Source organism: Canis lupus, chromosome 15, assembly GCF_003254725.2.
Source record: "Canis lupus dingo isolate Sandy chromosome 15, ASM325472v2, whole genome shotgun sequence".
Lineage (NCBI taxonomy): Eukaryota > Metazoa > Chordata > Mammalia > Carnivora > Canidae > Canis > Canis lupus.
In genome coordinates this window covers 22977284-22999864 of record NC_064257.1, presented here as the reverse complement: position 1 = coordinate 22999864, position 22581 = coordinate 22977284, and the positions used below count along the sequence as shown (strand labels likewise).

Below are 22581 nucleotides of genomic sequence, written 5' to 3'. Positions count from 1 at the left end.
TTGTTCTTGGAACATACCAGCTCATAGGGCTTTTGCATCAGCTTCTTCTTGTGCTTGGAAAGTATTTCCCTTGTGTCTGAGTAGCTACTTCATAGCCTTCAAGAGTAGGCTCAAGTATCATCTTCTCAATGAGGCCTGAATGGACTGAATGTATGTGTCCCTCCAAAATTCTTATGTTGAAGCTCTAACCTCTCAGTGTGACTGTATTTGGAGTAAGGAGGTACACTAACATTATAGTTGGGCCCTAATCCAATAGACTTTGTGTTCTCATAACAAGAGACAACGAAAGCTAGCTCTCTCCCTCTGCACATGGGCTGAGGAAAGGCCCTCTGAGAATAGAGCAAGAAGGAGGCCTTCTGCTAGCCAGGGAGAGAGCCCTCACCACATAACAAACTGACTGGAACCTGGTTCTTAGACTTCTAGCATCCAGAACTGTGAGAAAAATTTCTGTTGTTTAAGCCAGGCAGCCTACGGTATTTTCTTATGGTAGCGTAAGCGGACTAAGGCATAATCCTATTTAAAATTGAAAGCTCCAACTTCCTCATTTCTGCCTTCCCCCTTCTATATCCTCTGCACTCCATCCTACTTTTTATTTTCTCCATTGTTCTTATCACACTTTAACATATCTTCTAATAAATTTATTTATGATCCTCAATGTCCATTGTCTGTCCAGAATGTAAAGTTCCCTGAGGACAGGAGTCTTTGTTTTATTCAAAACTGCATTCTCAGTTCTGAGAATAATACCAGATACATAACAAATGCTCAATAAGTATTTGCTAAACTTCAGAATGAATATAAATATTGGTTTTGAAACAGATACTAAAAATTTTCATGTTGAAGATCAAGCACTGAAATAAGAATATACAAGTTATTTACCATTTACTTAGAAACAACTATTAATTATAATTGTAACCATTTTTAAGTTATATGAGTTATAATTTGTAATTTTACTATTAAAATCATTAATGTTAAGTGACAAGATAAAATAGGTTAACTACCTGTATAACATGCAAGAATTAGTGTTTCATCTTTTTTCCCTGGATTGGTGCTTATGAAATGTTAACAAGAGGAAAGGGTTCCTGTGGCTATTTTGCATGGTAGATTCGAATGAGTTTCATGGTCATCTAGAATTTCCAGCTAAGTTTAGGAGACTGTAAAGCAGCATGTAGCTCACATAGTATCTTAGATATCCCTTTTTTTACATGTGAAAGGCTTGTTTTATGAATTTTCACAAGCTGACTCTAATTGAATATGCATGGGAAAGGAAATACATGAAGATGAATAAAGAATCCTCTTTATCAGGTAACACTGAATCACTGGACCTTAGAACCTAGTGGGGAAAAAAATGATTTCATAGACCACAAAAAAATGTTTCAGATTAGATTACCCTTTCAAAGCACTGGCCAAATGAAGTGAGGAAATGACATATAATGTATTAATAAACAGTATGTAATCCTTTGGGCACACGTATTACAAATGTACTAGTAGGAAAGGACAGAGTGTACCATGACTGTCGAGTACAAATTCTGATTCACTGCTATGCATATACCCATGGAGCATTACTGTCCAAAATGAAGTCACTTCTCCAAATCCTTCCATAGGAAATGGAATTCTTTCACTTGAAAATATAAATATGATTCTCTCCATAATAAGCACAAGTCATTTCCTGACTAGACTTAAAGTTCTAAGAAAGGTCACATTAAATTATGTTTTATTTGCATAATAAAATGCACTGCTGTAATTAAGCAAACATAATTATAAAGCACTCATTTTTCCTAAGTGTTTTTTGATTGAAATTATTATTATTTCAGCTCAGCTAATAGACCTGATTTAAACCAGCTTTATAACTATGGAGAAGCTGAATTAAATGATTTATAAACCTCGTAGGACATATCTGACTCCTGATATAGATGTATGTCATATGAAAGATCTCCTAATATTATTATCAATCTTAAAAGAAAACAAATTGTTACTACCAAACTTAAGTATAAGGATCTTTTCTCTTTTGGACAGCACCATTTATCCCAGATTTTCAAGTACTGCATAAAAAATTTATGAAAAGTCACTCAGTTTCATAATTGAAGAAATATAAATAAACATACTCTATGGGCACCTGGGTGGCTCAGTTAAACACCTGCCTTTGGCTCAAGTCATGATCCTGGGTCCTGGGACTGAGCCCCAGGTTGGGCTCTCTGTTCAGTGGGGAACCTGCTTCTCCTTCTCCCTATGCCCCCTCTCCCTACTCCCACTACTGGTATTCTCTCTCTCTTTCTAATCAATTTAAAAAAATCTTTAAAAATAAATGAATAAAATAAAATACCCTAAACATACTATTTTCAAGCATCAACCTGGCAAAATATTAGAAGTAGATAATAAACGGTGGTTTCCAGGGTGTAAAGAAGAATCACACTTACTCATTGTTTAAAAAACAAAAAGGGATTTTTGTATCTTTATGTGCATTAGTAAAGCATACTAATGCTTTACTTTACTGAATGCTAATCTCAAAAGGGCTAAGAGGAGAAGGTGGTAGAAGGTGGTATGAAAACAGCTGGAAGTAATTAAAAATGTTGTGAAGAGAAAATGGCACATCAAAGATAGGAAAGTCTTTGGAAGCAGAAAAATCACCAAGAGCAATGCAATTGCAATTGAGTTGGACACTTAGTGATTTCCAGGCTATGCGTACAGCAGTTTTTCGCACAGCACTGACTTGACTCGGGCTTTCTGGGTCTAAAAACTGGTGCTAAAAAGAAAAAATAAATAAATAAAAATAAAAATAAAAACTGTTGCTGCCATGTCCTAGCTCTCTAACCTCGGACAAGTTGCTTACAGACCCAGCTGTAAATTTCGAACCAATAAATTGAGAATATCTATAAATAGGAGATCGTGTTAATAGTGTTGTGAAGAATATGTGGGATTATATATAAAAATACTCATCAAAGCCTTGGCACATAAATGATTATCCTTATTAATAAATATTTCATATTCATTCAGCATTCATTCATCTGAGTTAATTGTCCAGTTAGTTTACGAGGTAGGTATTATTATTTTCAATTTGGAAATAAGTTTTCAGAAATTAATTTGTTAAAGTCATGAACCCAAGGTCCCCTAAAGTCAGTATCTGTCCACAGTGCCTGAAATATGCCTGTCTGACTGCAAAGTTTATGAGGTTCAGCACCACATTACCACTGCCTCGTTAACATCATAAAACTCCTCAGTGTTTTATGTGTCTTGTGGGCAAGTGATCCTTTTGCTGCAAAAAAATACATAGTGTCTCCCTATTTCTGTTTCTAAGTGAGCAGCAGATTGGAACTTCTCATTGTTAGCCCAGTAATTAAATGAGAAGTGTTATGACAAAAGAAAACAATCACAGAGTGCTTCTGCCATGGGGTTTAAGGTTTCATCTTGTTCAGCTTTAATGAAGCCCTGTAAGGTGCAGAAAGCAGTGTCTGGTTTTCAAATCACAGGAATCCTCTATAATTAAACCTTGTAATCAAAACATTGCCTGCGAGCAGTTTCCATAAACTGATGTGCCTAAAGAGGATTTTTAAAAAGAGTTTAAGAAGGATTCTTATGAGTTTTGTTAATAAAAATGCTAATACTCAATTCTGAGTGAAAACAAAATCAAATAAGTTGTAGGTATTTCTTTAGGATTAAAATAATGGCATATGTCATTTCCTCTGTTTATTCCTATAGGCCATAAAGATTCCCCTAAGTGCAAACTCCTCTTCCACACACTCATCCTTCTTCAGCAAAGCCCTACCAGGCTCCTCACTTTTGCTTTTGTTAACTCTTCAATAAACTTAAACCTTTTAGTTCATTAGTCTATGGTGATTCTGTTGCCCCTAATTTTAACTTTCAAATAAGAGGCATAGCCACTACCAAAATGGTCTGTCATGGAAATGTATACTCCATCCTTACTTGAAAAGACAGCCTTACTAAAGCTCTTAAATCTGAAGATTTTACTGACAGGCAACTTAGCTTGGAGCTCGCTGCCTGTGCTATGCTAAATACCAGCGAATGAATGTATATCCTCTGGTTATTTGATGACCCAGATGGGATCTTCACTTCTTTCACCAAAATCGGAAATCGCATATACACCTAAGTCCTCAGTAGGCTTCTTAAGAATGTCGGGAGCCCCTCGCCTGTTGCAACTGATATCATCCAACCAAATACATGACATATTTGAGATAAACAGGGACTTGAACATCTGTTGTAATCTTCTAATGACACCAGGCTATTATATCAGTGCATTTTACTATTTGCTTGCTCCCATTCTCACAGCCATGAAACCATTCTTGTCATTGACCAATGTAGTTTATTTCCTTCTTGAGTCCTTCTACTATATATTCCTTGGCAAGGTTTTTCCCCGCCAAAGCTCTTAACGACTCAATGGCCTTTTATTAATGTCAGGTCATGGACCATTTCTGAAGGGTATTCTTTGTTGCCCGACCCATAAGGCTGAATCCGTTAGTCACAGAACCATAATATCCAATAGCCAGGTAAAATGTGGGGACAGAAATTGATAGTAATAAATCCATTAACCAGTCAGATGACTGGGCCGCTTTTCTAGACATTGAGGAATCCTGCTCCAAAGGTATACTCCATTCTCCAAATCTGCACATCTTATTTCAGCAACTCAGGGTGGCATTCCTAATCATTCTCTCCACTCCTGCCTATCATGGTTTTACTGACTATAAAAGACTGTCTAGATAGCAGAACTCCATGTGGTCAATCCAGAATAAGCATTATAGGGCAAAAGCCTAACACAGAGCCACTGTTTATCAGAAGGGAATCCATGGAAGAAACTCTAAGGGGGAGCCTGAAGGGCTGCCCTTATGTCACTGGTCTATAAGTAGTACATGAACTCTGAAAAATGAGATCACAGATATATAGAACCTTTCCTTGTAACTACCCCTTATCAACCCAATGGCTTTCTACCTTATACATCAAGTCTATGTTTCACCAGTGCTTCTTTCCCTAACCTTGACCAGATTTTATGCTCTGCCCTCTGTTCCACATCTTACAACCCCTTTAGATTCTTGCGGTTAGCAGGGCACACAAACATTAGCACTTGGATGACTGGGGTGGGGATAGTCATGATTTCAAAGAAAGTACCAGAGAACTGATGGTGTACTTCTGCTACCTTCTAGAATTAATTATTTTATTCCACTGAACTGGATGTGAGAAAAAGGAAGAAAAATAAGAGCATCACTGAAGACACCTTGGGACTACCTGCAGCCAAAGTATTAGCTGAGGCCCATCCTTGGCCAGAAGGAAGCCATTTGGCAGAATGCGAGGAATCACATCCCTGCACATCATGGTTTCTGATGCTTGTCTTTCCCCCCTTTTCATTCCTATTACCCGGGACATTGTAACTTTGTCGCTCAGATAACTGACTGAACATATCCTCACATCAATGTGAAACCAGCAATCTATGAGAGACATAGCACACAACAAACCACACAGCAAGGCAACATCTTTAGCACAGCTCCTACAGAATGTCATGTCCCTAAGATACGTGAGCTATCCACTCTATGTCTTTTATCTTCCATTACTAAACATACCAGGGTCACCATTTTGCTATGGTAATAGTTCCCAAATGCCGTAACATAGAGGACATTATGTTGATGCCACCAAGACATTTATTTCACTGTGGTGGTGTCAGGGTGTGATAAACTCACCTATCAATGAAGAAATACTTCACTCAATTTCAAAACCACAAGTCTAGTCAGCCAATTTTAAAATGATTGAATCACTGGGTAAAATTAATTAATTAAATCATTGATTTCAGGGGATAAGACAGTAGTTATTCCTCTATAAACACCTATGTAGCAAACCATGTGTCCCTTTTATTTCTTCGACATTGAAAATTTCCTTAACTACATAGAGGTTGCAGAAGCTGACTTTTTTGACAATTAATCTTCCACAACCAGATGAACATTTCTAAATGAGAATAATGGAAAAATCTATCTGCTTCCAGCCACAGCTCTCACTGTGCAGATCACATGATACTGTGGATCTGAGCGGTGCACAAAGGTCCACATTCTCAGAGCTTTATACAGAGAAAATTGGAAGCTTAGAGAAATCCTAGGGAAGTAATTTCTCCTGAAAAAGTATATTTCTAAGATCTTTGATTATAGCCTATCCTATTATATATCCTATACAGCCTATTATAGCCTAACAGAAGCTGTTAAGCATTTAAAATTTTACTAACTATAGAATATTAGTATCTTTACATATGCTACTTTATTTAAATCTTTCAACATGGACACTATCATGACCATTTCCTAAATAGGAAAACTGAGGTTTATGGACATTATTTTTCTCAAGTGGTAGAGTCAAGTTTTGAATCCAGGCCTAAATTCTGTATTTGTACTGTAATGGTTATGGAATCTGTGGGATCTGTGCTAGAATACTAGTTGAGCCACTTAATTACTTAATCTGGGCCTTGGTTGCCTCATCTATAAAATGGAACTAATAGCACCTGACAGCTTCTCTCAATCTCAGCACTACTGACAGTATGCACTAAATAATTCTTTGCTGAAAGGACTGTCCCATGCAATTTAGGATGTTCAGCAGCCTCCCTGCCTCTGCCCACTATACCAGTAGCTTGTCTCCATAATTGTGACAACCAAAAATTGCTACAGACATTGCCACATATTCCCTGGAGAGTAAAATCACTCTGGTTGAGAACTATGGATAAAGATTATAAGACAGTTGTGAAGAGTCCATTATTAGTGGACTACATACATACATACAAAGAGCTCAAAAGATGATGATGGTGAGGATGGAGGAAGAGGAGGAGGAGGAAGAGGAGGAGGAGGAGGAGGAGGAGGAGAACACTTGCATTTGACTAAATTGTACCTATGTTTTATTCAGGCCTGACTGGGTGGGTATAACTGGAAAAACTCATGAAAGACTTGATTTAGAAAGAAAATAAAATTTATTTATTTATTGGAAAATAAAATTTAAAACAGCTGGAAAGTACCTAGTTTGTAAGATTATTTCAGGAAAATTTCCATAAACCTTTTTCTTTTTTATTAGGTAAAAATGCTTTGTATATAAGATTATATATTAAGCTTCCAAGTAAATATTTGCTTAGTATAATGTTAGTACACATCAGCATAGAACTAATACTATATTGAAATCTATGTTCAGATTTGAATAGATGGAACATCCATCACTTAAAAGAATAGCACAAATATTATGTTTTCCTTTGTCAGGCTAATTAAGCTTGAAATGAATTTATACTTGAGAACATTTAGTCATGGATTAATATATTTAGTATTGAATGTTATAACTGTGATTATTAGCATGATAAGATTATCAATGAAATTAAATTACAGAATGTATCTTACCTAAAGTCTTAACAGGATCAGAATAATCAGAATCAGTAAATTGTCCCATAACATTTGTGGCTCTAAATTTAAATCTATGAAATAAAAAAATTAAGACAAACAATTTGCATGCCATATTACTTTTTCCTATAAATAATTTAACAAACAATGAAAAATACAAAAAAACCCAAACAAACAAAATCAATGAAAGATACACATTTTTATTCAAGAGAAAATTATTTGTAAGATGTAAACTTGGAAATCAATTGTCATCAGAACAATATATCCTATCTTTATGTGAGATGAATAATTATCCTGCACATAAAAAAGTAACTAAAAGTTTGGCCAGACTCATGAGCAGTCAGAAGGTTATAAACAGTTGTGATAAAGTGTGTTACACAAACATACTTTATAAAGTATAATAACCATTATACCTCAACTACCTTTGAAAATACCAGTGACCTAGATTTAGAATGGTCATACAGAACTTTGTTCACATTAATAAATTATGAAAAATGATTCTTAATTCTGTGTGTACAGCAGTGTTTTCACTCTATGATTTTATGACATAAGAAACAGAAAATGGTTACAGAATGGGTGACTCTAACACCTTCAGAGATAACTTAAATTTACCTTATTTAAAAATTACAGACATCCAGGCATTTTAAAATACAAAACCAACTTACACTCATAAGTTTCAGTTTATAATTTAATCTCTACTCTTCTCAAATTCTTATGATTTTATTGAACATATTAAGAGTCTGCGTTGTGAAAATATGCAAATTAAATAATATTTGAATAAGCATTAAATTTTGTGGTATATCAGTTTCAGAATTGTCTATATATGATGATTAAATTTCAGGCAAAAACTTAGTAACCAAAGCAATTGTACTTATTAATAGATGATAAAGCATTCTATTTTTTTTAAATGCCTGACCTCTACTTTTCTAATGTTAACTTGGCTTAGTTTGTTTATGAGGATTTAATAATGCTTTAACTAGCAGGCAAACAAGAAACATGAAAGTACCTGCATTTTTCAAATTTAGTAGTAAAAATTACATTTTGGAAATTAAATAATTTAATATTAAAAACTGTAGTCTTATGACAAAAATAACATAGTCAATTTAACAGGAGATACATGATTAATTTAGTAAAGCATTTAATAAAGCCAGAGTATCAGAATTGGTTTTTCATACATTAGATTATCTTGATCTACAGAATGAGAAATATTAAAGTGAATTATAAATATTTCAGTCACTAATTCAGAGGTTGATAATACAAAGAGGAGAAAATCATTGCTATGACTCCAGTAAATGGAAACTGTCATCAACAAACAGACTAGAATAGTGTTTCCAAAAACCCATACATTAGCATTGTCTTTATGTCACTTATCATATCAAATCATAATTATTTTTAAGCTTTTCCTATGGAACTGTATATTTATGAAATGTAAGGACAATATCTTGTTGGTCTTTACCATGTATTAGGTCACGGTACATTATGGATGTCCAGTACTTACTGGAAAGATGAAAGGATGAGTAGATGGATGAAAAAAACGTTTTCCTGCTTGCTATCACGATGCATTAGTAAGCATGAGCTATACTTACAAGTATTGTTTTTTTGGTTTCAGAGGCCCATTGCAAATTCTGTCTTCATTGCCAGGAATCATACATGCATTATCAGCACCAATGATGTAGATTTCTTCATTGCCACTGAACTTTGTCTTTCCCTCCATACATGGGGGGTTAGGAAAGCCTTCATTTGTAAAATATGGCCTTGGTTTATTAAAATATGCATCATACCACTTTGTTACATTTCCATCATGCTGAGCTATTTTCAGAAAAAAAGGATATAATTACAAGTAATATATGAAAGTATTTTCACATTTCTGAAGAGCATTTCTATAATTGCATGAGGAAAATCTGGATGCAACATCTGCCACTCTATGAACAACCAGGGATGATTCAGCTGATTTACCTGGATAAACAGGGAACCTTATCTTTCCCCAAACACATGAATCTACAGGCTTTGTTGTGGAGGATGACTTCTCAGAGACACAAAGAATATCTCTCAGTCAAGGGTAATTCTTCTGTTCATACCTTCAAAGAAGCTATCAAGACTCCATCTTGTCCAAACCAAATAATCCAACCAGTACATAGCATAAAAAAATCACATATTTTAACTATGCCTTTTCTTATTTTGGCTAAGTATTTTAGGTATAAATTAATGATGAGTATAATTCATGTTAATATTAACACTTTATTAAGCTCAAACGTTGTGTAATAATAGGCAGCTAACCTTATATTACTAATTTTAAATGGAAATTACTTTAGCATCGCAATTTATACTCTATAATTTAACAAGACAGGTTAACAACTGATGATACCTCCTGCTTCTGTTACAAGCACTTGTACATTTTTGATTGGTCCATGATCATCATTGTAGTAACATATTGGCATTCTGATTGTAATTGTTGTTGAAGTCACAAGCAATTTTCCTGTGGCATCATAAATAGGGATTGGTTTGGTTTTTGGTCGTGCTGGAGCTTAAAACAAAGAAGAAACATCACTGCAATTGGGTTTTTTTGTTTCTGAAGAGAAGGAAAAAATTTTAAATTCTCATTTCATGCAGATGTTTTATAGATACAATGATGACAGACACACATAACAAATGAAACAGTGTTGTTGAAATACAACAGATGCTTAGCAATTATTATCTCCCAATGCTTTAATTGTATATTTCATACTTGCTTGAGATATGGGGGCTCAGGTGTGATTTTTAGGCATCTGACTCCTCTTCACATATTAAAAGAATTCTAATAATTTATGCTCTCACTTATATAATTTTTATAAGTGTATTATATCATACTAATATTTTAGTGGGTTTTTTCTTCTTTTACTTCCTTTAGCTGATACATCAATTCCTATTCTAGTCATACCATCATCCCTCACAGTTTATCCAAGTCAAATATATGAGTGATATCCTCTTATATTTTTCTCCAGGTTCACATAATCATATAAAATACATAAAGTTATACATAAAGGATTATTTTTACTGTTTGGTTTTTTAAATGGATATATTATGTATTATAATCACTCCACATATTGCTTTTTTTTCATTTAAATATGACTTATATAATTCTTTCCAAGTCACAAAGTAATGGGGCCAACTCATTCTTCTTAATGACTATGTTGTATATTGTGGTGTGACAACATCATATTTATTTGATCATTCAGCTAGTAATGGGAATTCCCTTTTCCTTCAGGTTTTGAACATATGCTGAAATAACCAGCCTTATGTATTTAGCCTTCTTTACTGATCCTTTTATTTCTATGGAATAGATTTCTAAGAACAGAATTTCTGGAACAGAAGATAAAAACATTTTTAACTTTGATAGATATTGCCAGAATAATTTCTGAAAGTGTCACAATAATTCATATTTATCACCAATGGATACAAGTATCTCCAAAATCAATATTTATAGGAACTCTGCTTGTCTCATCCCATAGCTATATATGTATTCCAGCTGTTCGAGCACAGCAAGTTGCTTAATCAAACTTCAATTTCCATATTTATTAAATTTTTAAAAAGCCTCTCAATAATGTCATAAAATTGGCAATACCATTTCCATTTTATAGATGAGGAAATGGCCTTATGTCACATAGCTGTAAAAGGGAAATAACAGGATTTGAATCAAATATTTTTGGCTTAATCCTTTGGCTCACTCCTCTGAGATGTAAGGACTATAACAATATTAGATGTGTAGGAAGTTTATTGGAGGAAATATCCATGAAAAATCCAGGATCAGGGAACAGAAGTAGGTGGCAAGAGCCTTTAGACCACAGATCACAGGTCTAATACCTGTATAAGGAAGAAGGAGGGAAGGATTCAGGAAGAGCCTCAGGTTTTAGGGATTTCTGAGAAACTCTCAGCCAAGCCACTGGGGAGTCCCTAAGGAAAGGTTTCTGGTTAGAGGAATCTGACATTGGACATGATTATCCGACTTTATGTGTCAAATGTAAATTTAATGAGACTACTATTAATTCAATATCACTCTATGTCACCAAAACCAATCATGCATATTACTAGAGAAAAATATTTCTCTAGCACCTCACCACTACCACTAGTACTCACGTATTTTGTCTAGATGACTAAGCATGAGTCAATCTGTCCTATTTAAGGAGTGGAAAGTCAGAACTAATCCTCTTTACCTGGGAATGATGAAAACAATAGACATAGGAAGTTTTGCTAAAGAATTAATATAATGTATCTGTTGTTACCTGCATACTTACCTGTCCTGCCATTGAATAAGAAAAAGATATTAAGATATTCTTCTTTATGAAGTTGTTTTATAAAACACTGATGTTTTTGAAGAGCTTATGCATTCATACATTCCAAGTAGTTTGGAATGAATTAAAAAACAAATCTTGGTGCTTTTAAATAATATTACAACTATATAAACTACCACTGATGAAAAGATAAAATTTATCAGCTTCATCTTACAGTGAATATTTCTTATTCTTAGTGGTATGAGTTTCCAGGTACTGTCCTAAGGGTTTTTCAGAGATTATCTCTTTCAATCTTCACAACAATCCTTGAGGTAGGAACTAGAATTATCTGAATTTTACAAGCTTATAGAGGTTAAGGCACTTGCCTAAAGCCAAGCAGATATCAAGTGGCCAATACAGAATTCAATCTCAGCAATTTGACCCTAGATTCAGTCTAGAGCTGACACTTTTAATCACTGTGCTCTACTGTGCTACCAAAGACTAAGAAAAGTTACTTTTTGCTTCAGAATGAGAAGCATTCTACTAAAGGTCCCTACACTTCAGTTTTTTAATCTCTTTGCAGGTTTTATTATAGATTTTGAGAGAGATTTTACAATTGCTTGTATGTTTTCAGTCAGGAAGATATAGTATCCTGAATGACTGGCTGGTCCTACATTCCTCTTAACAACGTTTTTTGGTTTTCATGGACTGCCTTGGGGAGGGGGAGCCTCCAATTTTAATTATATTTTCTATAAACAATACCTGTCAGAATAATGAATTAATCTACTTTACAGTCAGAATCATAAAGTTAAACACTATCTGATTAACTGAGAAGAATTTTACTTTCAAGATAAAGATCAGTCAAGGTATCTAATTAAAATTAATCAAAGCCCAGCACGGGTAATTTAACAATGAATTTTCAATAAAATTAAAAAACATAAAATAACTGAGTATAAACTTTGTCCCAGAAAACTTTAAGTTTAGAAAGAGAGAAATATAAGATAAATAGCAGGTGGGCATTCTCTTTCTTTAAGATGGTAATTTGCATTATTATTTAGACATTTTAAGTATAGTTTTAATAAGCAGGCTTTATTACTTAATGTATGTAGTTATTATTGCATATGCATCATGTAAAAGCTTGACTACATTCTTAACTCTAATAACAATTCAATTGTAATTACTCTTTGATTAAGACAACAGTATTTCACAGGAAGGCAGCTCATATATGCACCTTTAATGTCCATAGTTATTCTCATCTGAACCTTTGGCCCTGCGCCAGCACTGTTGATTGCATAAACCTAAAAAGAAGAAACGTCTTGTTACTGTTTTTATTAGGGTCATATAATTTTTAAATGATCCTGCTTTTAAAAACAACTGCATATGTCCTACTCATTCTATTTTTCTTGCACTTACTCAAATGAATACAATATGGGTAGAAAGAACATTAATAATAAAATAGTTCTTAAAATTGATCTTATAGTACTAAGTCCAGAGAACAAAGGCCGAGTGACTTAAACAGCCCTATCATAGTGACCAGGAAATGATGTGGCTTCAATTTGAACCCGTAGGAGGAACAGAAGCAGAAAAGCCACTATGTCTACACTCCTTCATCTACTCTAACATCTGCTCTTTTCCTCTGTAGCTAGGTAAATCTGGCTTTCTTAAATCCATATTCAAGACCCTCTTTTTTTCCTTCTCTGAAATGAAATCCTATTCCTTCAACCTCCTTGTTTTCCTGTATTAAATCATCCCTCTGAAAGTTGGCCTTTATGCCCTTCTTCACCCCTGCCCTAAAGTATCCGACACTATAACCCACATAATGCAGCATATACACATAAAACATTTCTGTTTGCATAGATAGAAGGTAATTCACACAAATGTGAATCCTTTCAATTCACTTCATGCTGTAGATCATCTTTTTTTATTTACTTTTTTTTTGCTCTATAAAACAAAGACTATATTCTTGCCCAAATTCATTGACAAACACAAACATAATTAACTTATTTTCTATAGTTCCACACTATATATACTTTGGGAATGTTTTTATTGAATTAAGGTTATAATAATACATGTGATGCAGTAGGTATGGTAAATAAGCCAAAAATATGTGGTTAAAAAATATCTAAAGGAAGTATGTATTGGAGTTTGTAAATTTAAGAAAAGAAGTATTAAAAATGAAAAGTGATACTATGGTATGCTTCATTATTTTTACTTCTTTGTGGTACAGCCTGACATTTAAGTGAGATAATAAATGAAAAGTTAGGTGCTCTACTCAAATTGCTTTGTACAAAGAAGTCATTTGTAAACCTGTTGAATGAAGATATGTAGGTTTTGATACAGTAGGTTGAGACAGATGTTAAAGTTATATATATTTCTAATAAACTCCCAGGTATTGAGGAACTATAAATTGCATTTTCTGAACAATAAGATAATTTTTTTATTATTGCTTAAATTATGAATTAGTTGTACTTTGTTTCCTATTTTTTCTCTTATTCGCAAAAGGCAAAACAGATGGAGCACTCATGACTTCCCATAACTATATTTCTTTAATCTTTACAAAAATTCTATAAAGAAGTCATTATTCCTATTACTGTTTTTTCTTTTTTTTTATTTCAAGTTTTTATTTAAATTCCAGTTACTACATACAGTGTAATATTAGTTTCAGGAGTAGAATTTATTGTTTTTTTAGATAAAGAAACCGAGGTACATTTTTGAGGCAACTGCCCAGAAACAAACCATAAAGCCAAGATTAGAACCCAGATCAGTTCATTCTCTTAACCACTCTCCCTCTAATAGACCTTCTACAATGTTGGTTCATCTAATGGGAGGTGCAACAAGAATCCTACGAGAATATTTTACTTATATATAAATATAAATACATTTTATGTTTTATTTATATTTACATATATAAATAAAATATTTTGATTTTATAAACTAAATGTATTTTATTTTTATTTTATATATCTTATAAAATAAGATATATAGTGAGTGAAGGAAGAAATGAAGCTATGCAGATATATAGATATAATGTAGAGAAAAACATATACATATGAATACAAATTATTAATAACAGTGTTCTAATGATTCCATGATAATCATAAAGAACTGGTAGGAAAAGCTACCTGAAGGTTTAGGGTGAACTCTATGTTGCTTAAAAGATGGTATTGTGACCCATATAATTCTATTTGAAAGTTTTAAGACGTGCTACAAAAACACATTTTTGAAATAAATTGTGTCTGTATGTACATAAACACACACAGATAATTTAAAATTAGGATGTAAAATGCTTAGCTTTAGTAATTATTACGTGAAATGCATGTGAATTTCAAACACGTCAATAGTTACTTCTGCCCCTTGCCTTTGAAATTTGCTTTTCCGTTTTCCACTTACAAGCACACTTAAACAGCTTCCCTTTAGGTACAATTATCTCTACATATCACTGCTCTCTTGCTTTTAACATGCATTTTCCCTTCCCTTTATTTTATTTTTGCATTTCTGCTATTGTTGGGAAAAATTTTTTGTTACCTACATATTTTCATAGTGTTTGTTGAATTATAATAGGAAATAAGCGATTTCATTTCTTTAAATGTTATTTTGTATTGTCATGTCTCACACAATCCTGCAAAAAGATATGAGAAATCTAGTGTGCACAGGGGGTGCAGTAGTTTTGAATGCTGAGTTTGTAAACTGACTTTGTAAAATAGGTGAGTAATTAAAAGCAATGAATGCTTACACTGATGTTATACGTATGTCCACCTTTTAGTCCTTCTAACATCGCAATGACAGATGTGTCAGTTTTCTGGATAATACTGAGGTTGTGAATCTGGACAGCAGTAGGATCATCTTCTCGGTAAACCAGAGCTTGGTAGACTTGAATATTTCCATTGGGTTGAGAAGGAGGAAGAAATGTTAACTGAAATTTTGTAACTTCGTCTGGTATCTTCTGAAATGTCATGTTGTTAGGTGGATCCTTGGGAACTAAAATGAAATATTAACCAATTAATTTTTAAAAATTTGTGTTCCTCTTTTTAATCTCCCTATAAAATTATTTGATTCAAATTTCTGCTTATAAAATGTTCTCCACAAATTATTTAAACTGTATATGTTATGAAAGCAAGCAAAAATGGCTGATATATGTAGAATCATTGACATCTATAGGTCACAGAAATCATAATGGGGATTCAGTTAGTTTGGTTGTTTATTTTGACTTTTACACTTATTTTTATGAATCCATTTTATAAATGCATAGAATGCATTTCTATGGCTTTTTTGTACTGTTTATTTAAAGATAACATAGACTCACAGGAATTTGCAAAAAATGGTACATACAGTCCATGGAACATTCCCCCTGCTTTTACCAGTGGTGACAACTTACCTAACTATAGTTTAATATCAAACCTGGATATTGACATTGGTACAATACTGTTAATTAGATTACAGACCTTATTCAGATTTCATCATTTTTTCATGCTTTTATAAATGTGTGCAGTCCTATATAATTTTATTCCATGTAAAGAACTCCTGCAATCATCACCAGAAATAAGGTACAAAACTATTCTATTTTCATAAAGAAACTTCCTCTGCTATCCTCTGGCATTTGCACCTTGTAGATCCCCACAACACTAGGAGTTGTCCTCCACAGTTCTGTCATTTTAAGGAAAAACAAAACAAAACAAAACAAAACAGCATAATGCTTGAGGTATGTAGCAACGGTTCATACTTTTTTTCTTTTCTTTTTTATTACTGAGTAGCGCTCCATTTTGTGGATACACCAAAGTTTGTTTAATCATAGAAAAACATTTGGGTTGTTTCCAATTTTTTTTTGTTATTACTAACAAAACTGCTATTAACATTCATTTACAGCTGTTTGTGTGAACATAAATTTTTGAGTCTCTGTGATAATTGCCCAAGAGTATGACTGCTAGGTCATGTGCTCTACGTACATGTTTAGTTTCATAAAAGGCTGTCAACTACTTTTCAGTGTGGCTATACTCATTTGCATTCCACTACCAACATATCAAAAGTCCGGTCTCGTTGTATCTTTGCCAGCATTTGGCATCATCACTATTTCATAATTATTATTTTATTTGTTCTAGTAGATGCATAGTGATACCTCATTGCAGTTCTAATTTGCATTTCCTTAATAGCTAATGATGCTGAAAAGGCATGTTATCATGAGTTTATTTGCCCACTGTATCTCCCCCATGATGAAAGGTCTAGTCATGTCTTTGGCCGATTTCTAATTGGATTTTTTTAAATGTTGAGTTGTGATAATTCTTTATATATTCTACATACTCCATGTTATTCTTGAAAAATAAAAATTAGCCTAATATACAACAGCTAAGTATCAGTGCATTATCATGAAAGAAAATGATATACATGGGAATCAAACTAATTTATGGATATAGGAACTAGTTCTTGATGTACTACATAATTAATGTTCTTTATATAAATGACTAATTGCATGAATATATCTATTTTGTTGAAATTGAAATGGATATATTTCCATACTAAGTAAAGGAATTTCCATGAAGAAGGCCGTTAATATTAGGCAGTCAAAGGTTTGGATGCTCAAGTTTTAGTATCTTTATTTATTATTTATTTATTATCTTGCAAATATCTTTATAGATAGCACCCTGTGGCAAGCAAAAAATTAAGTAAATAAATAACAGTGAGAAAAAAAGAGGAACACATAAATATGTTATAATGCTAAATATCACATATTAAGTGGAAAAACCCATAGCTAAAGTGAAAGTTAAATTGGCTCAAGACATATTTTCACATTTGTTGTTATACATTTCAATGCTATAAAGATATTAATTATTATTTTTTTTTTTTTTTTTTTTTTTTTTTTTTTTTTAATTTTTATTTATTTATGATAGTCACACAGAGAGAAAGAGAGAGAGGCAGAGACACAGGCAGATGGAGAAGCAGGCTCCACGCACCAGGAGCCCGATGTGGGATTCGATCCTGGGTCTCCAGGATCGCGCCCTGGGCCAAAGGCAGGCGCCAAACCGCTGCGCCACCCAGGGATCCCGATATTAATTATTAAATAATTATTTTATCTAAAACTCAGATCAGGTTTAAGGTTGGATAAGTGAAATAATTCTCTGAATTCTGGAAAGAATTTCTTATTCTCTAAATATCTTTGGTTTTATATGTACAATTCTACTCTTAGAGATTTAGTAAAAATTTATTTAACAATGATATCTTTGGGAGAGGTAGCACATTAAGATTTGACAATCAGTGTTTTATGGTATGAGCGTGAATAAATTCAGCAGCATCTTTCCTCACAGGGAGGATGCTGGAGAAGTATAAAAGGTATCATAAGAAAATAAATATCTGGGATATATATGGCAGTAAAATGGAAACAAATGAAATTTTAGGGTGCTGAGGATAAGATGTTATCTTTTAATGTAGAACCATAACTTTATAGACAATAGAGTATATAATATAATGAAAAAACTAGCTAAAAAAACATTTTTTACCTCCTATACTTACCTTACAGATAGCAACAAATAAACTATAGCAACACATCCCTTCATGTGCTCTTTCCAAAGATATATCTGGTGGCAAAGAACATCAGGTGTCTGAAGGAGGATAGGGCAAGCAAGTTCTGGGAAGCTGACTTTCCACACTTAATTCCTATTGGTTACAAACTTATTATTCATTCAGACCCTGTTCGTAGGCACTTGAGAAAATCTGTATGGATTCTGACATTTATTAAATAGGTTATATAATAAAACATGCCATTTGATTAGGTGAGGAAAACAGGTATGGTAAGCATGACCTGGATTCTAATTTTGAATTCCATATAACATAATGACAGATTATTATTACTTTAATGTGCATTTAAGTCATGGACAGAAATATTAAAATGGAATTTTACATACAGCATTATTGGCCACAGGCCATTTGAAAAACCATCCTTTCGGCAAGGTAACTCAATTTCTCAAATACTTAGTGTTTAAATAAACACACAAAATACAATTAGGATATTATTATGAACTAATTTGTTTCTGTATTTCCAAGAATTGATTATTCTACATAATTCCACTTGGCCTAAAAAAATATAAATAGAAAACTTCACTTTTGTCAGTTATGGTGAGTCACTGAATTTTATACTTTATACACTTAAAAAATTTCCTATAACACATACCCTATTCTAGGGGGTGTTGTGAGAAATCCTAAGAAAGACACTTAAATCTCAGCCAATTTTTAGCAATGATGGAAAATATGCCTTACCTGATTCTAAAGTAGTAACAATCATTTCAGCACTTGACTTTCCATCTACATATGCAGTACTCAAGTCTCCAGTGAATGCTGTGATCATCACAGAATACCTTGTGAATATTTTCAAATCTTTAATTTCTATGGTCTTATTTTCCTCATTTGACTTGATGAAGGAAACATTAAATTCATCACTATCTACCTATAGGAAAAAATAGTTAGTGATTAAAGGAAGCCACAGTTGAGATCCAAATCACCAAAATATAATAATACAAAGCTACCTGTGGTGTATCTAACTAGCCAAGTTTTAATTTTTTTTTTCTTATAGTCCGATTGTCCTGGGAAATCTCAGGTGCCACTTTAACAGTCTACTTATAAGCAGTTATTTCAACAAGTGAAAGTAAAAGAAAAAAAATCAACCAATCAACCACAGTCAATCCATCTAATGAACAAGCAACTATTATATCTGTGTCAGTGGAACTCTACTTTCTACTCCAACGTTTTATAGGATAAACAATACAGGTTTTGGTAATCAATCATTAAGGGTTCAAATACCAACCTGGTCATGTAATAGTTCCTATAGCATCTGACAGGTCACTTATGTTCTCTGTGTCTTACTTTCTGTGTATGTAAAATTGGAGTAATAATATCTATTTAGAGTGTTCTGTGAAATTAAAAAAAACAGATCTGAAGTAGCTGGCACAGAGATTTTGATATTTTTTTGCCATGAGCAACAAAAAGGAAACACATTTTGTAACATAACTCAGGATGTATGAGTGTTCAAAAGAAGTGTTCACACATACCTCTTTTAACTTAAAATCTTAAAAACAATTTTCAGGAATGCAACTTGTTTCTGAAATGCATTTTGATATTTTCTACTTTTAAACTTTGTTCCAGTTCATTTAAAAAATTTTGGTCATTATTGCAGTTCGAAAAACTCCAGTCTAGCACTATGCATGGCACTGGATAAGGACTCAATTAACTGTGGACATTATAATTATTAGATGTGCAAAAATGAGTATCTTTGGGTATATTAAATACAATTGTATAGTGTGTTCAAACATAATCTGCATTTGATGGAGAGTCTGGCCTATTCACTGCAGGGATTAAACATAACTAAAGTTTCTAGCAATGAAAAGAATGGTTTTTCCCAAGATGAACATCCAAAAATTTGAAATCCTAGTATGCATGCCACTCTCAGGAATCCAAACTGAAATGCTTAAATCCAGATTATGTACACTGTTCGCACTACTAAGTTAATTTTCCACTTGACCCTCCCATGTAACTCTGAAAGATTTTTTGTTCAAAATATTCTTCAAATGCTCTTTTCTAAGAGCTTTTTTAACTTAAAGAAGGTGTTGCTATGAGAGACACAGCAAAAGGCTGATAAATAACATGAGCATTGCAAAGTCAAATAGATTTTTCCCACCTTAGAGCATTGAAGGCAGTTGCCTCCTGTCTCCAAAGTGGCAGAAAAACAAATCGGTGTAGGAATACTATTGACCAAGTGCATGTCCTCACTGACAGAAAGTGTGTGTGATTCAGGTAGCTGTCAGCATTTAAACATCACACAAAATCTAGCTTTTTAAATTTTCCTTAAGACTAGGCTTATATTCATGCTGGGTAATAATTATCTAGAGATGAGTAGTTGACTTCTATAATGGGGCACGAGTCTCCAATTCATCACTGTTTCACCCAGTTGGCTTCATTTTGACTGTTCATTTATGTTACTTGACTGACCACTATACCCATTTGAATTCTGCTTTTGTAGAGTTGAGGTGAATTCCTCAACATTCCATAGTTATTTAGTAGCAGAGACAGGATTTTCTCCCAAGTCTTTCAAGAATCCAGAACTCTCTAAACTACTACACTTGGCCTGATCTTACAAAGTAAAATTAAATTATTTTAAATGTCTTCCATTAAAAGAGTGCATACTAAATATTGAGTTGTAAAAATATGACTTAACATGCCCATGTATCTTAAAAAAATTACTTAAAGTTACTAAAATCCAAAAAGTATGTTGGGTCCTCAAATATAGAATGTACCAAAATTCATTATCTTTCTTCACTAAACCTACTCTGTCATTGTTAATCATTATTTGTCCAATTACCCAAGACAGAAACTTCGGATCTTTTTGATTCATTATTTCTCTTCCATCAATTCCAAGCTTGTTTGATCATCTTTTATTATTATGAAACATGTCCCATCATTTTTGCAGTATGGTGGTTTTATAAGACTTTGATTCTATTTTTTCTCCTTTTCCTGCCCCATACGCACCCTTCCCACCTGGTACACCTCTATTCGTTCCTCAAGTCCCACAACCAATTTAACCTGCTCTGTGAAGTGTCCTCTGCATCATTATGACCCTCAGAAGAGGAACCTGAATTACTTTGCTAGTTTATATTCCAAAAAACTGCATAACTCATACTCTGTAATTAGCTGTTTAGATGTCTTTCACTAGAGTGTGAGCTACTTATGCTTTGCATCCTTGTTTTGGTGAATAGAAACAATATTTGTTACTTTGACAAAAATAAAGGGAACAATGAACAAAGGACTACAAAAATGCATGAATTTCTGGTAGTATCACCCAGGGCGTGATATCTGTGCCCATATATCTTTAAGATGGTCAAGTTTTGCTTGAGGCTCTCAGGAAAAGAGTTTTATGTCCCCATGTCTGGTATTTGGCAAAGGCCAGGCTATAGCATAAGTCCTAAATCCAATGATATGTGTTCTTCTCTGGCCTAGGCGTTGTTGATTCTTGACAGCATATAATTCTATATCCATGAAATGAGCTGCAGATAAGCTCTAAAAAGACAATGACCACATCAGACTTGTTCTAGGTACCCAGCACCTAGTACAATGCTGGCTGTGACCCAAAAGGTTTGGATGAGCATATATTTCAACTTGGCAGATTTTATTTGCTGCTTGGTGTTTTTTCCTTTCTTCTATCACACCACTGTTTGCTGATTATAGCCAAGTCTTAATTATTTGAGAAGCTATCAACTTTGTGCCTCCATTGCCCTTTATGTAAAATGAAGATAATATATTTACATTAAAATGTTAGATAAGATAAGGTAATGCTATGGAGAGGCTACTTTGTAACTGATATAAAATAAGCAATTACCATGTTAGTCACCCTTCTCTCTTTCCCTTGCCCATTTTTAATCTCTATAACAATACTAAAAGAATGAGGTTATAAATCACCTTTTAAAAATATTTTATTTTACCTTCCTTTAAGCATAAATTTCAAGAGAAAACTATTTTTATTAATAAGTCTTTGACAGAAACACAGTATTATCATTTTACAATTTGCTTTTAATACATATTCCCAGAGCATTTGTCATGCGTGTTGATTACTTTTAGCTAATTATGAACTAAAAGTCTTCACAAATATGCTCTAAAAAGGAACATAAACAGAAGACTAAATGGGAGTACAAACCTACCAATAAGCCTTTAAATTTTCATTTTAATCTCAACATGTCTTTTGAGATAGAAGCACCTCCATTTTAGAAATAACATAAAGGGATCCCTGGGTGGCGCAGCGGTTTGGCGCCTGCCTTTGGCCCAGGGCGCGATCCTGGAGACCCGGGATCGAATCCCATGTCGGGCTCCCGGTGCATGGAGCCTGCTTCTCCCTCTGCCTATGTCTCTGCCTCTCTCGCTCTCTCTGTGACTATCATAAATAAAAAAAAAAAAAAAAAAAAAAAAAGATTAGAAATAACATAAAGACATAATAAAATTATAAA

General features: G+C 33.4%; 1 protein-coding gene and 1 long non-coding RNA gene across 5 annotated transcripts in view; one reads left to right on the top strand and one right to left on the bottom strand.

Moving 5' to 3' along the window:
- Positions 1–7863, top strand: part of LOC125752560 (uncharacterized) — a 76106-nt gene extending 68243 nt beyond the window's left edge. For both annotated transcript variants that reach the window (XR_007402402.1, XR_007402403.1), the window contains one exon: positions 5151–7863. This is a non-coding gene — a long non-coding RNA (uncharacterized LOC125752560). The remainder of the gene's footprint in view (positions 1–5150) is intronic.
- Positions 1–22581, bottom strand: part of PTPRQ (protein tyrosine phosphatase receptor type Q) — a 247193-nt gene that overhangs the window by 46962 nt on the left and 177650 nt on the right. For all 3 annotated transcript variants that reach the window (XM_049094355.1, XM_049094356.1, XM_049094357.1), the window contains 6 exons: positions 18851–19037; positions 15339–15583; positions 12837–12903; positions 9724–9882; positions 8945–9167; positions 7359–7432 (listed from right to left, as the gene is read on the bottom strand). In XM_049094355.1, coding sequence (XP_048950312.1) covers positions 7359–7432; positions 8945–9167; positions 9724–9882; positions 12837–12903; positions 15339–15583; positions 18851–19037 — 955 coding nt within the window. The remainder of the gene's footprint in view (positions 1–7358; positions 7433–8944; positions 9168–9723; positions 9883–12836; positions 12904–15338; positions 15584–18850; positions 19038–22581) is intronic.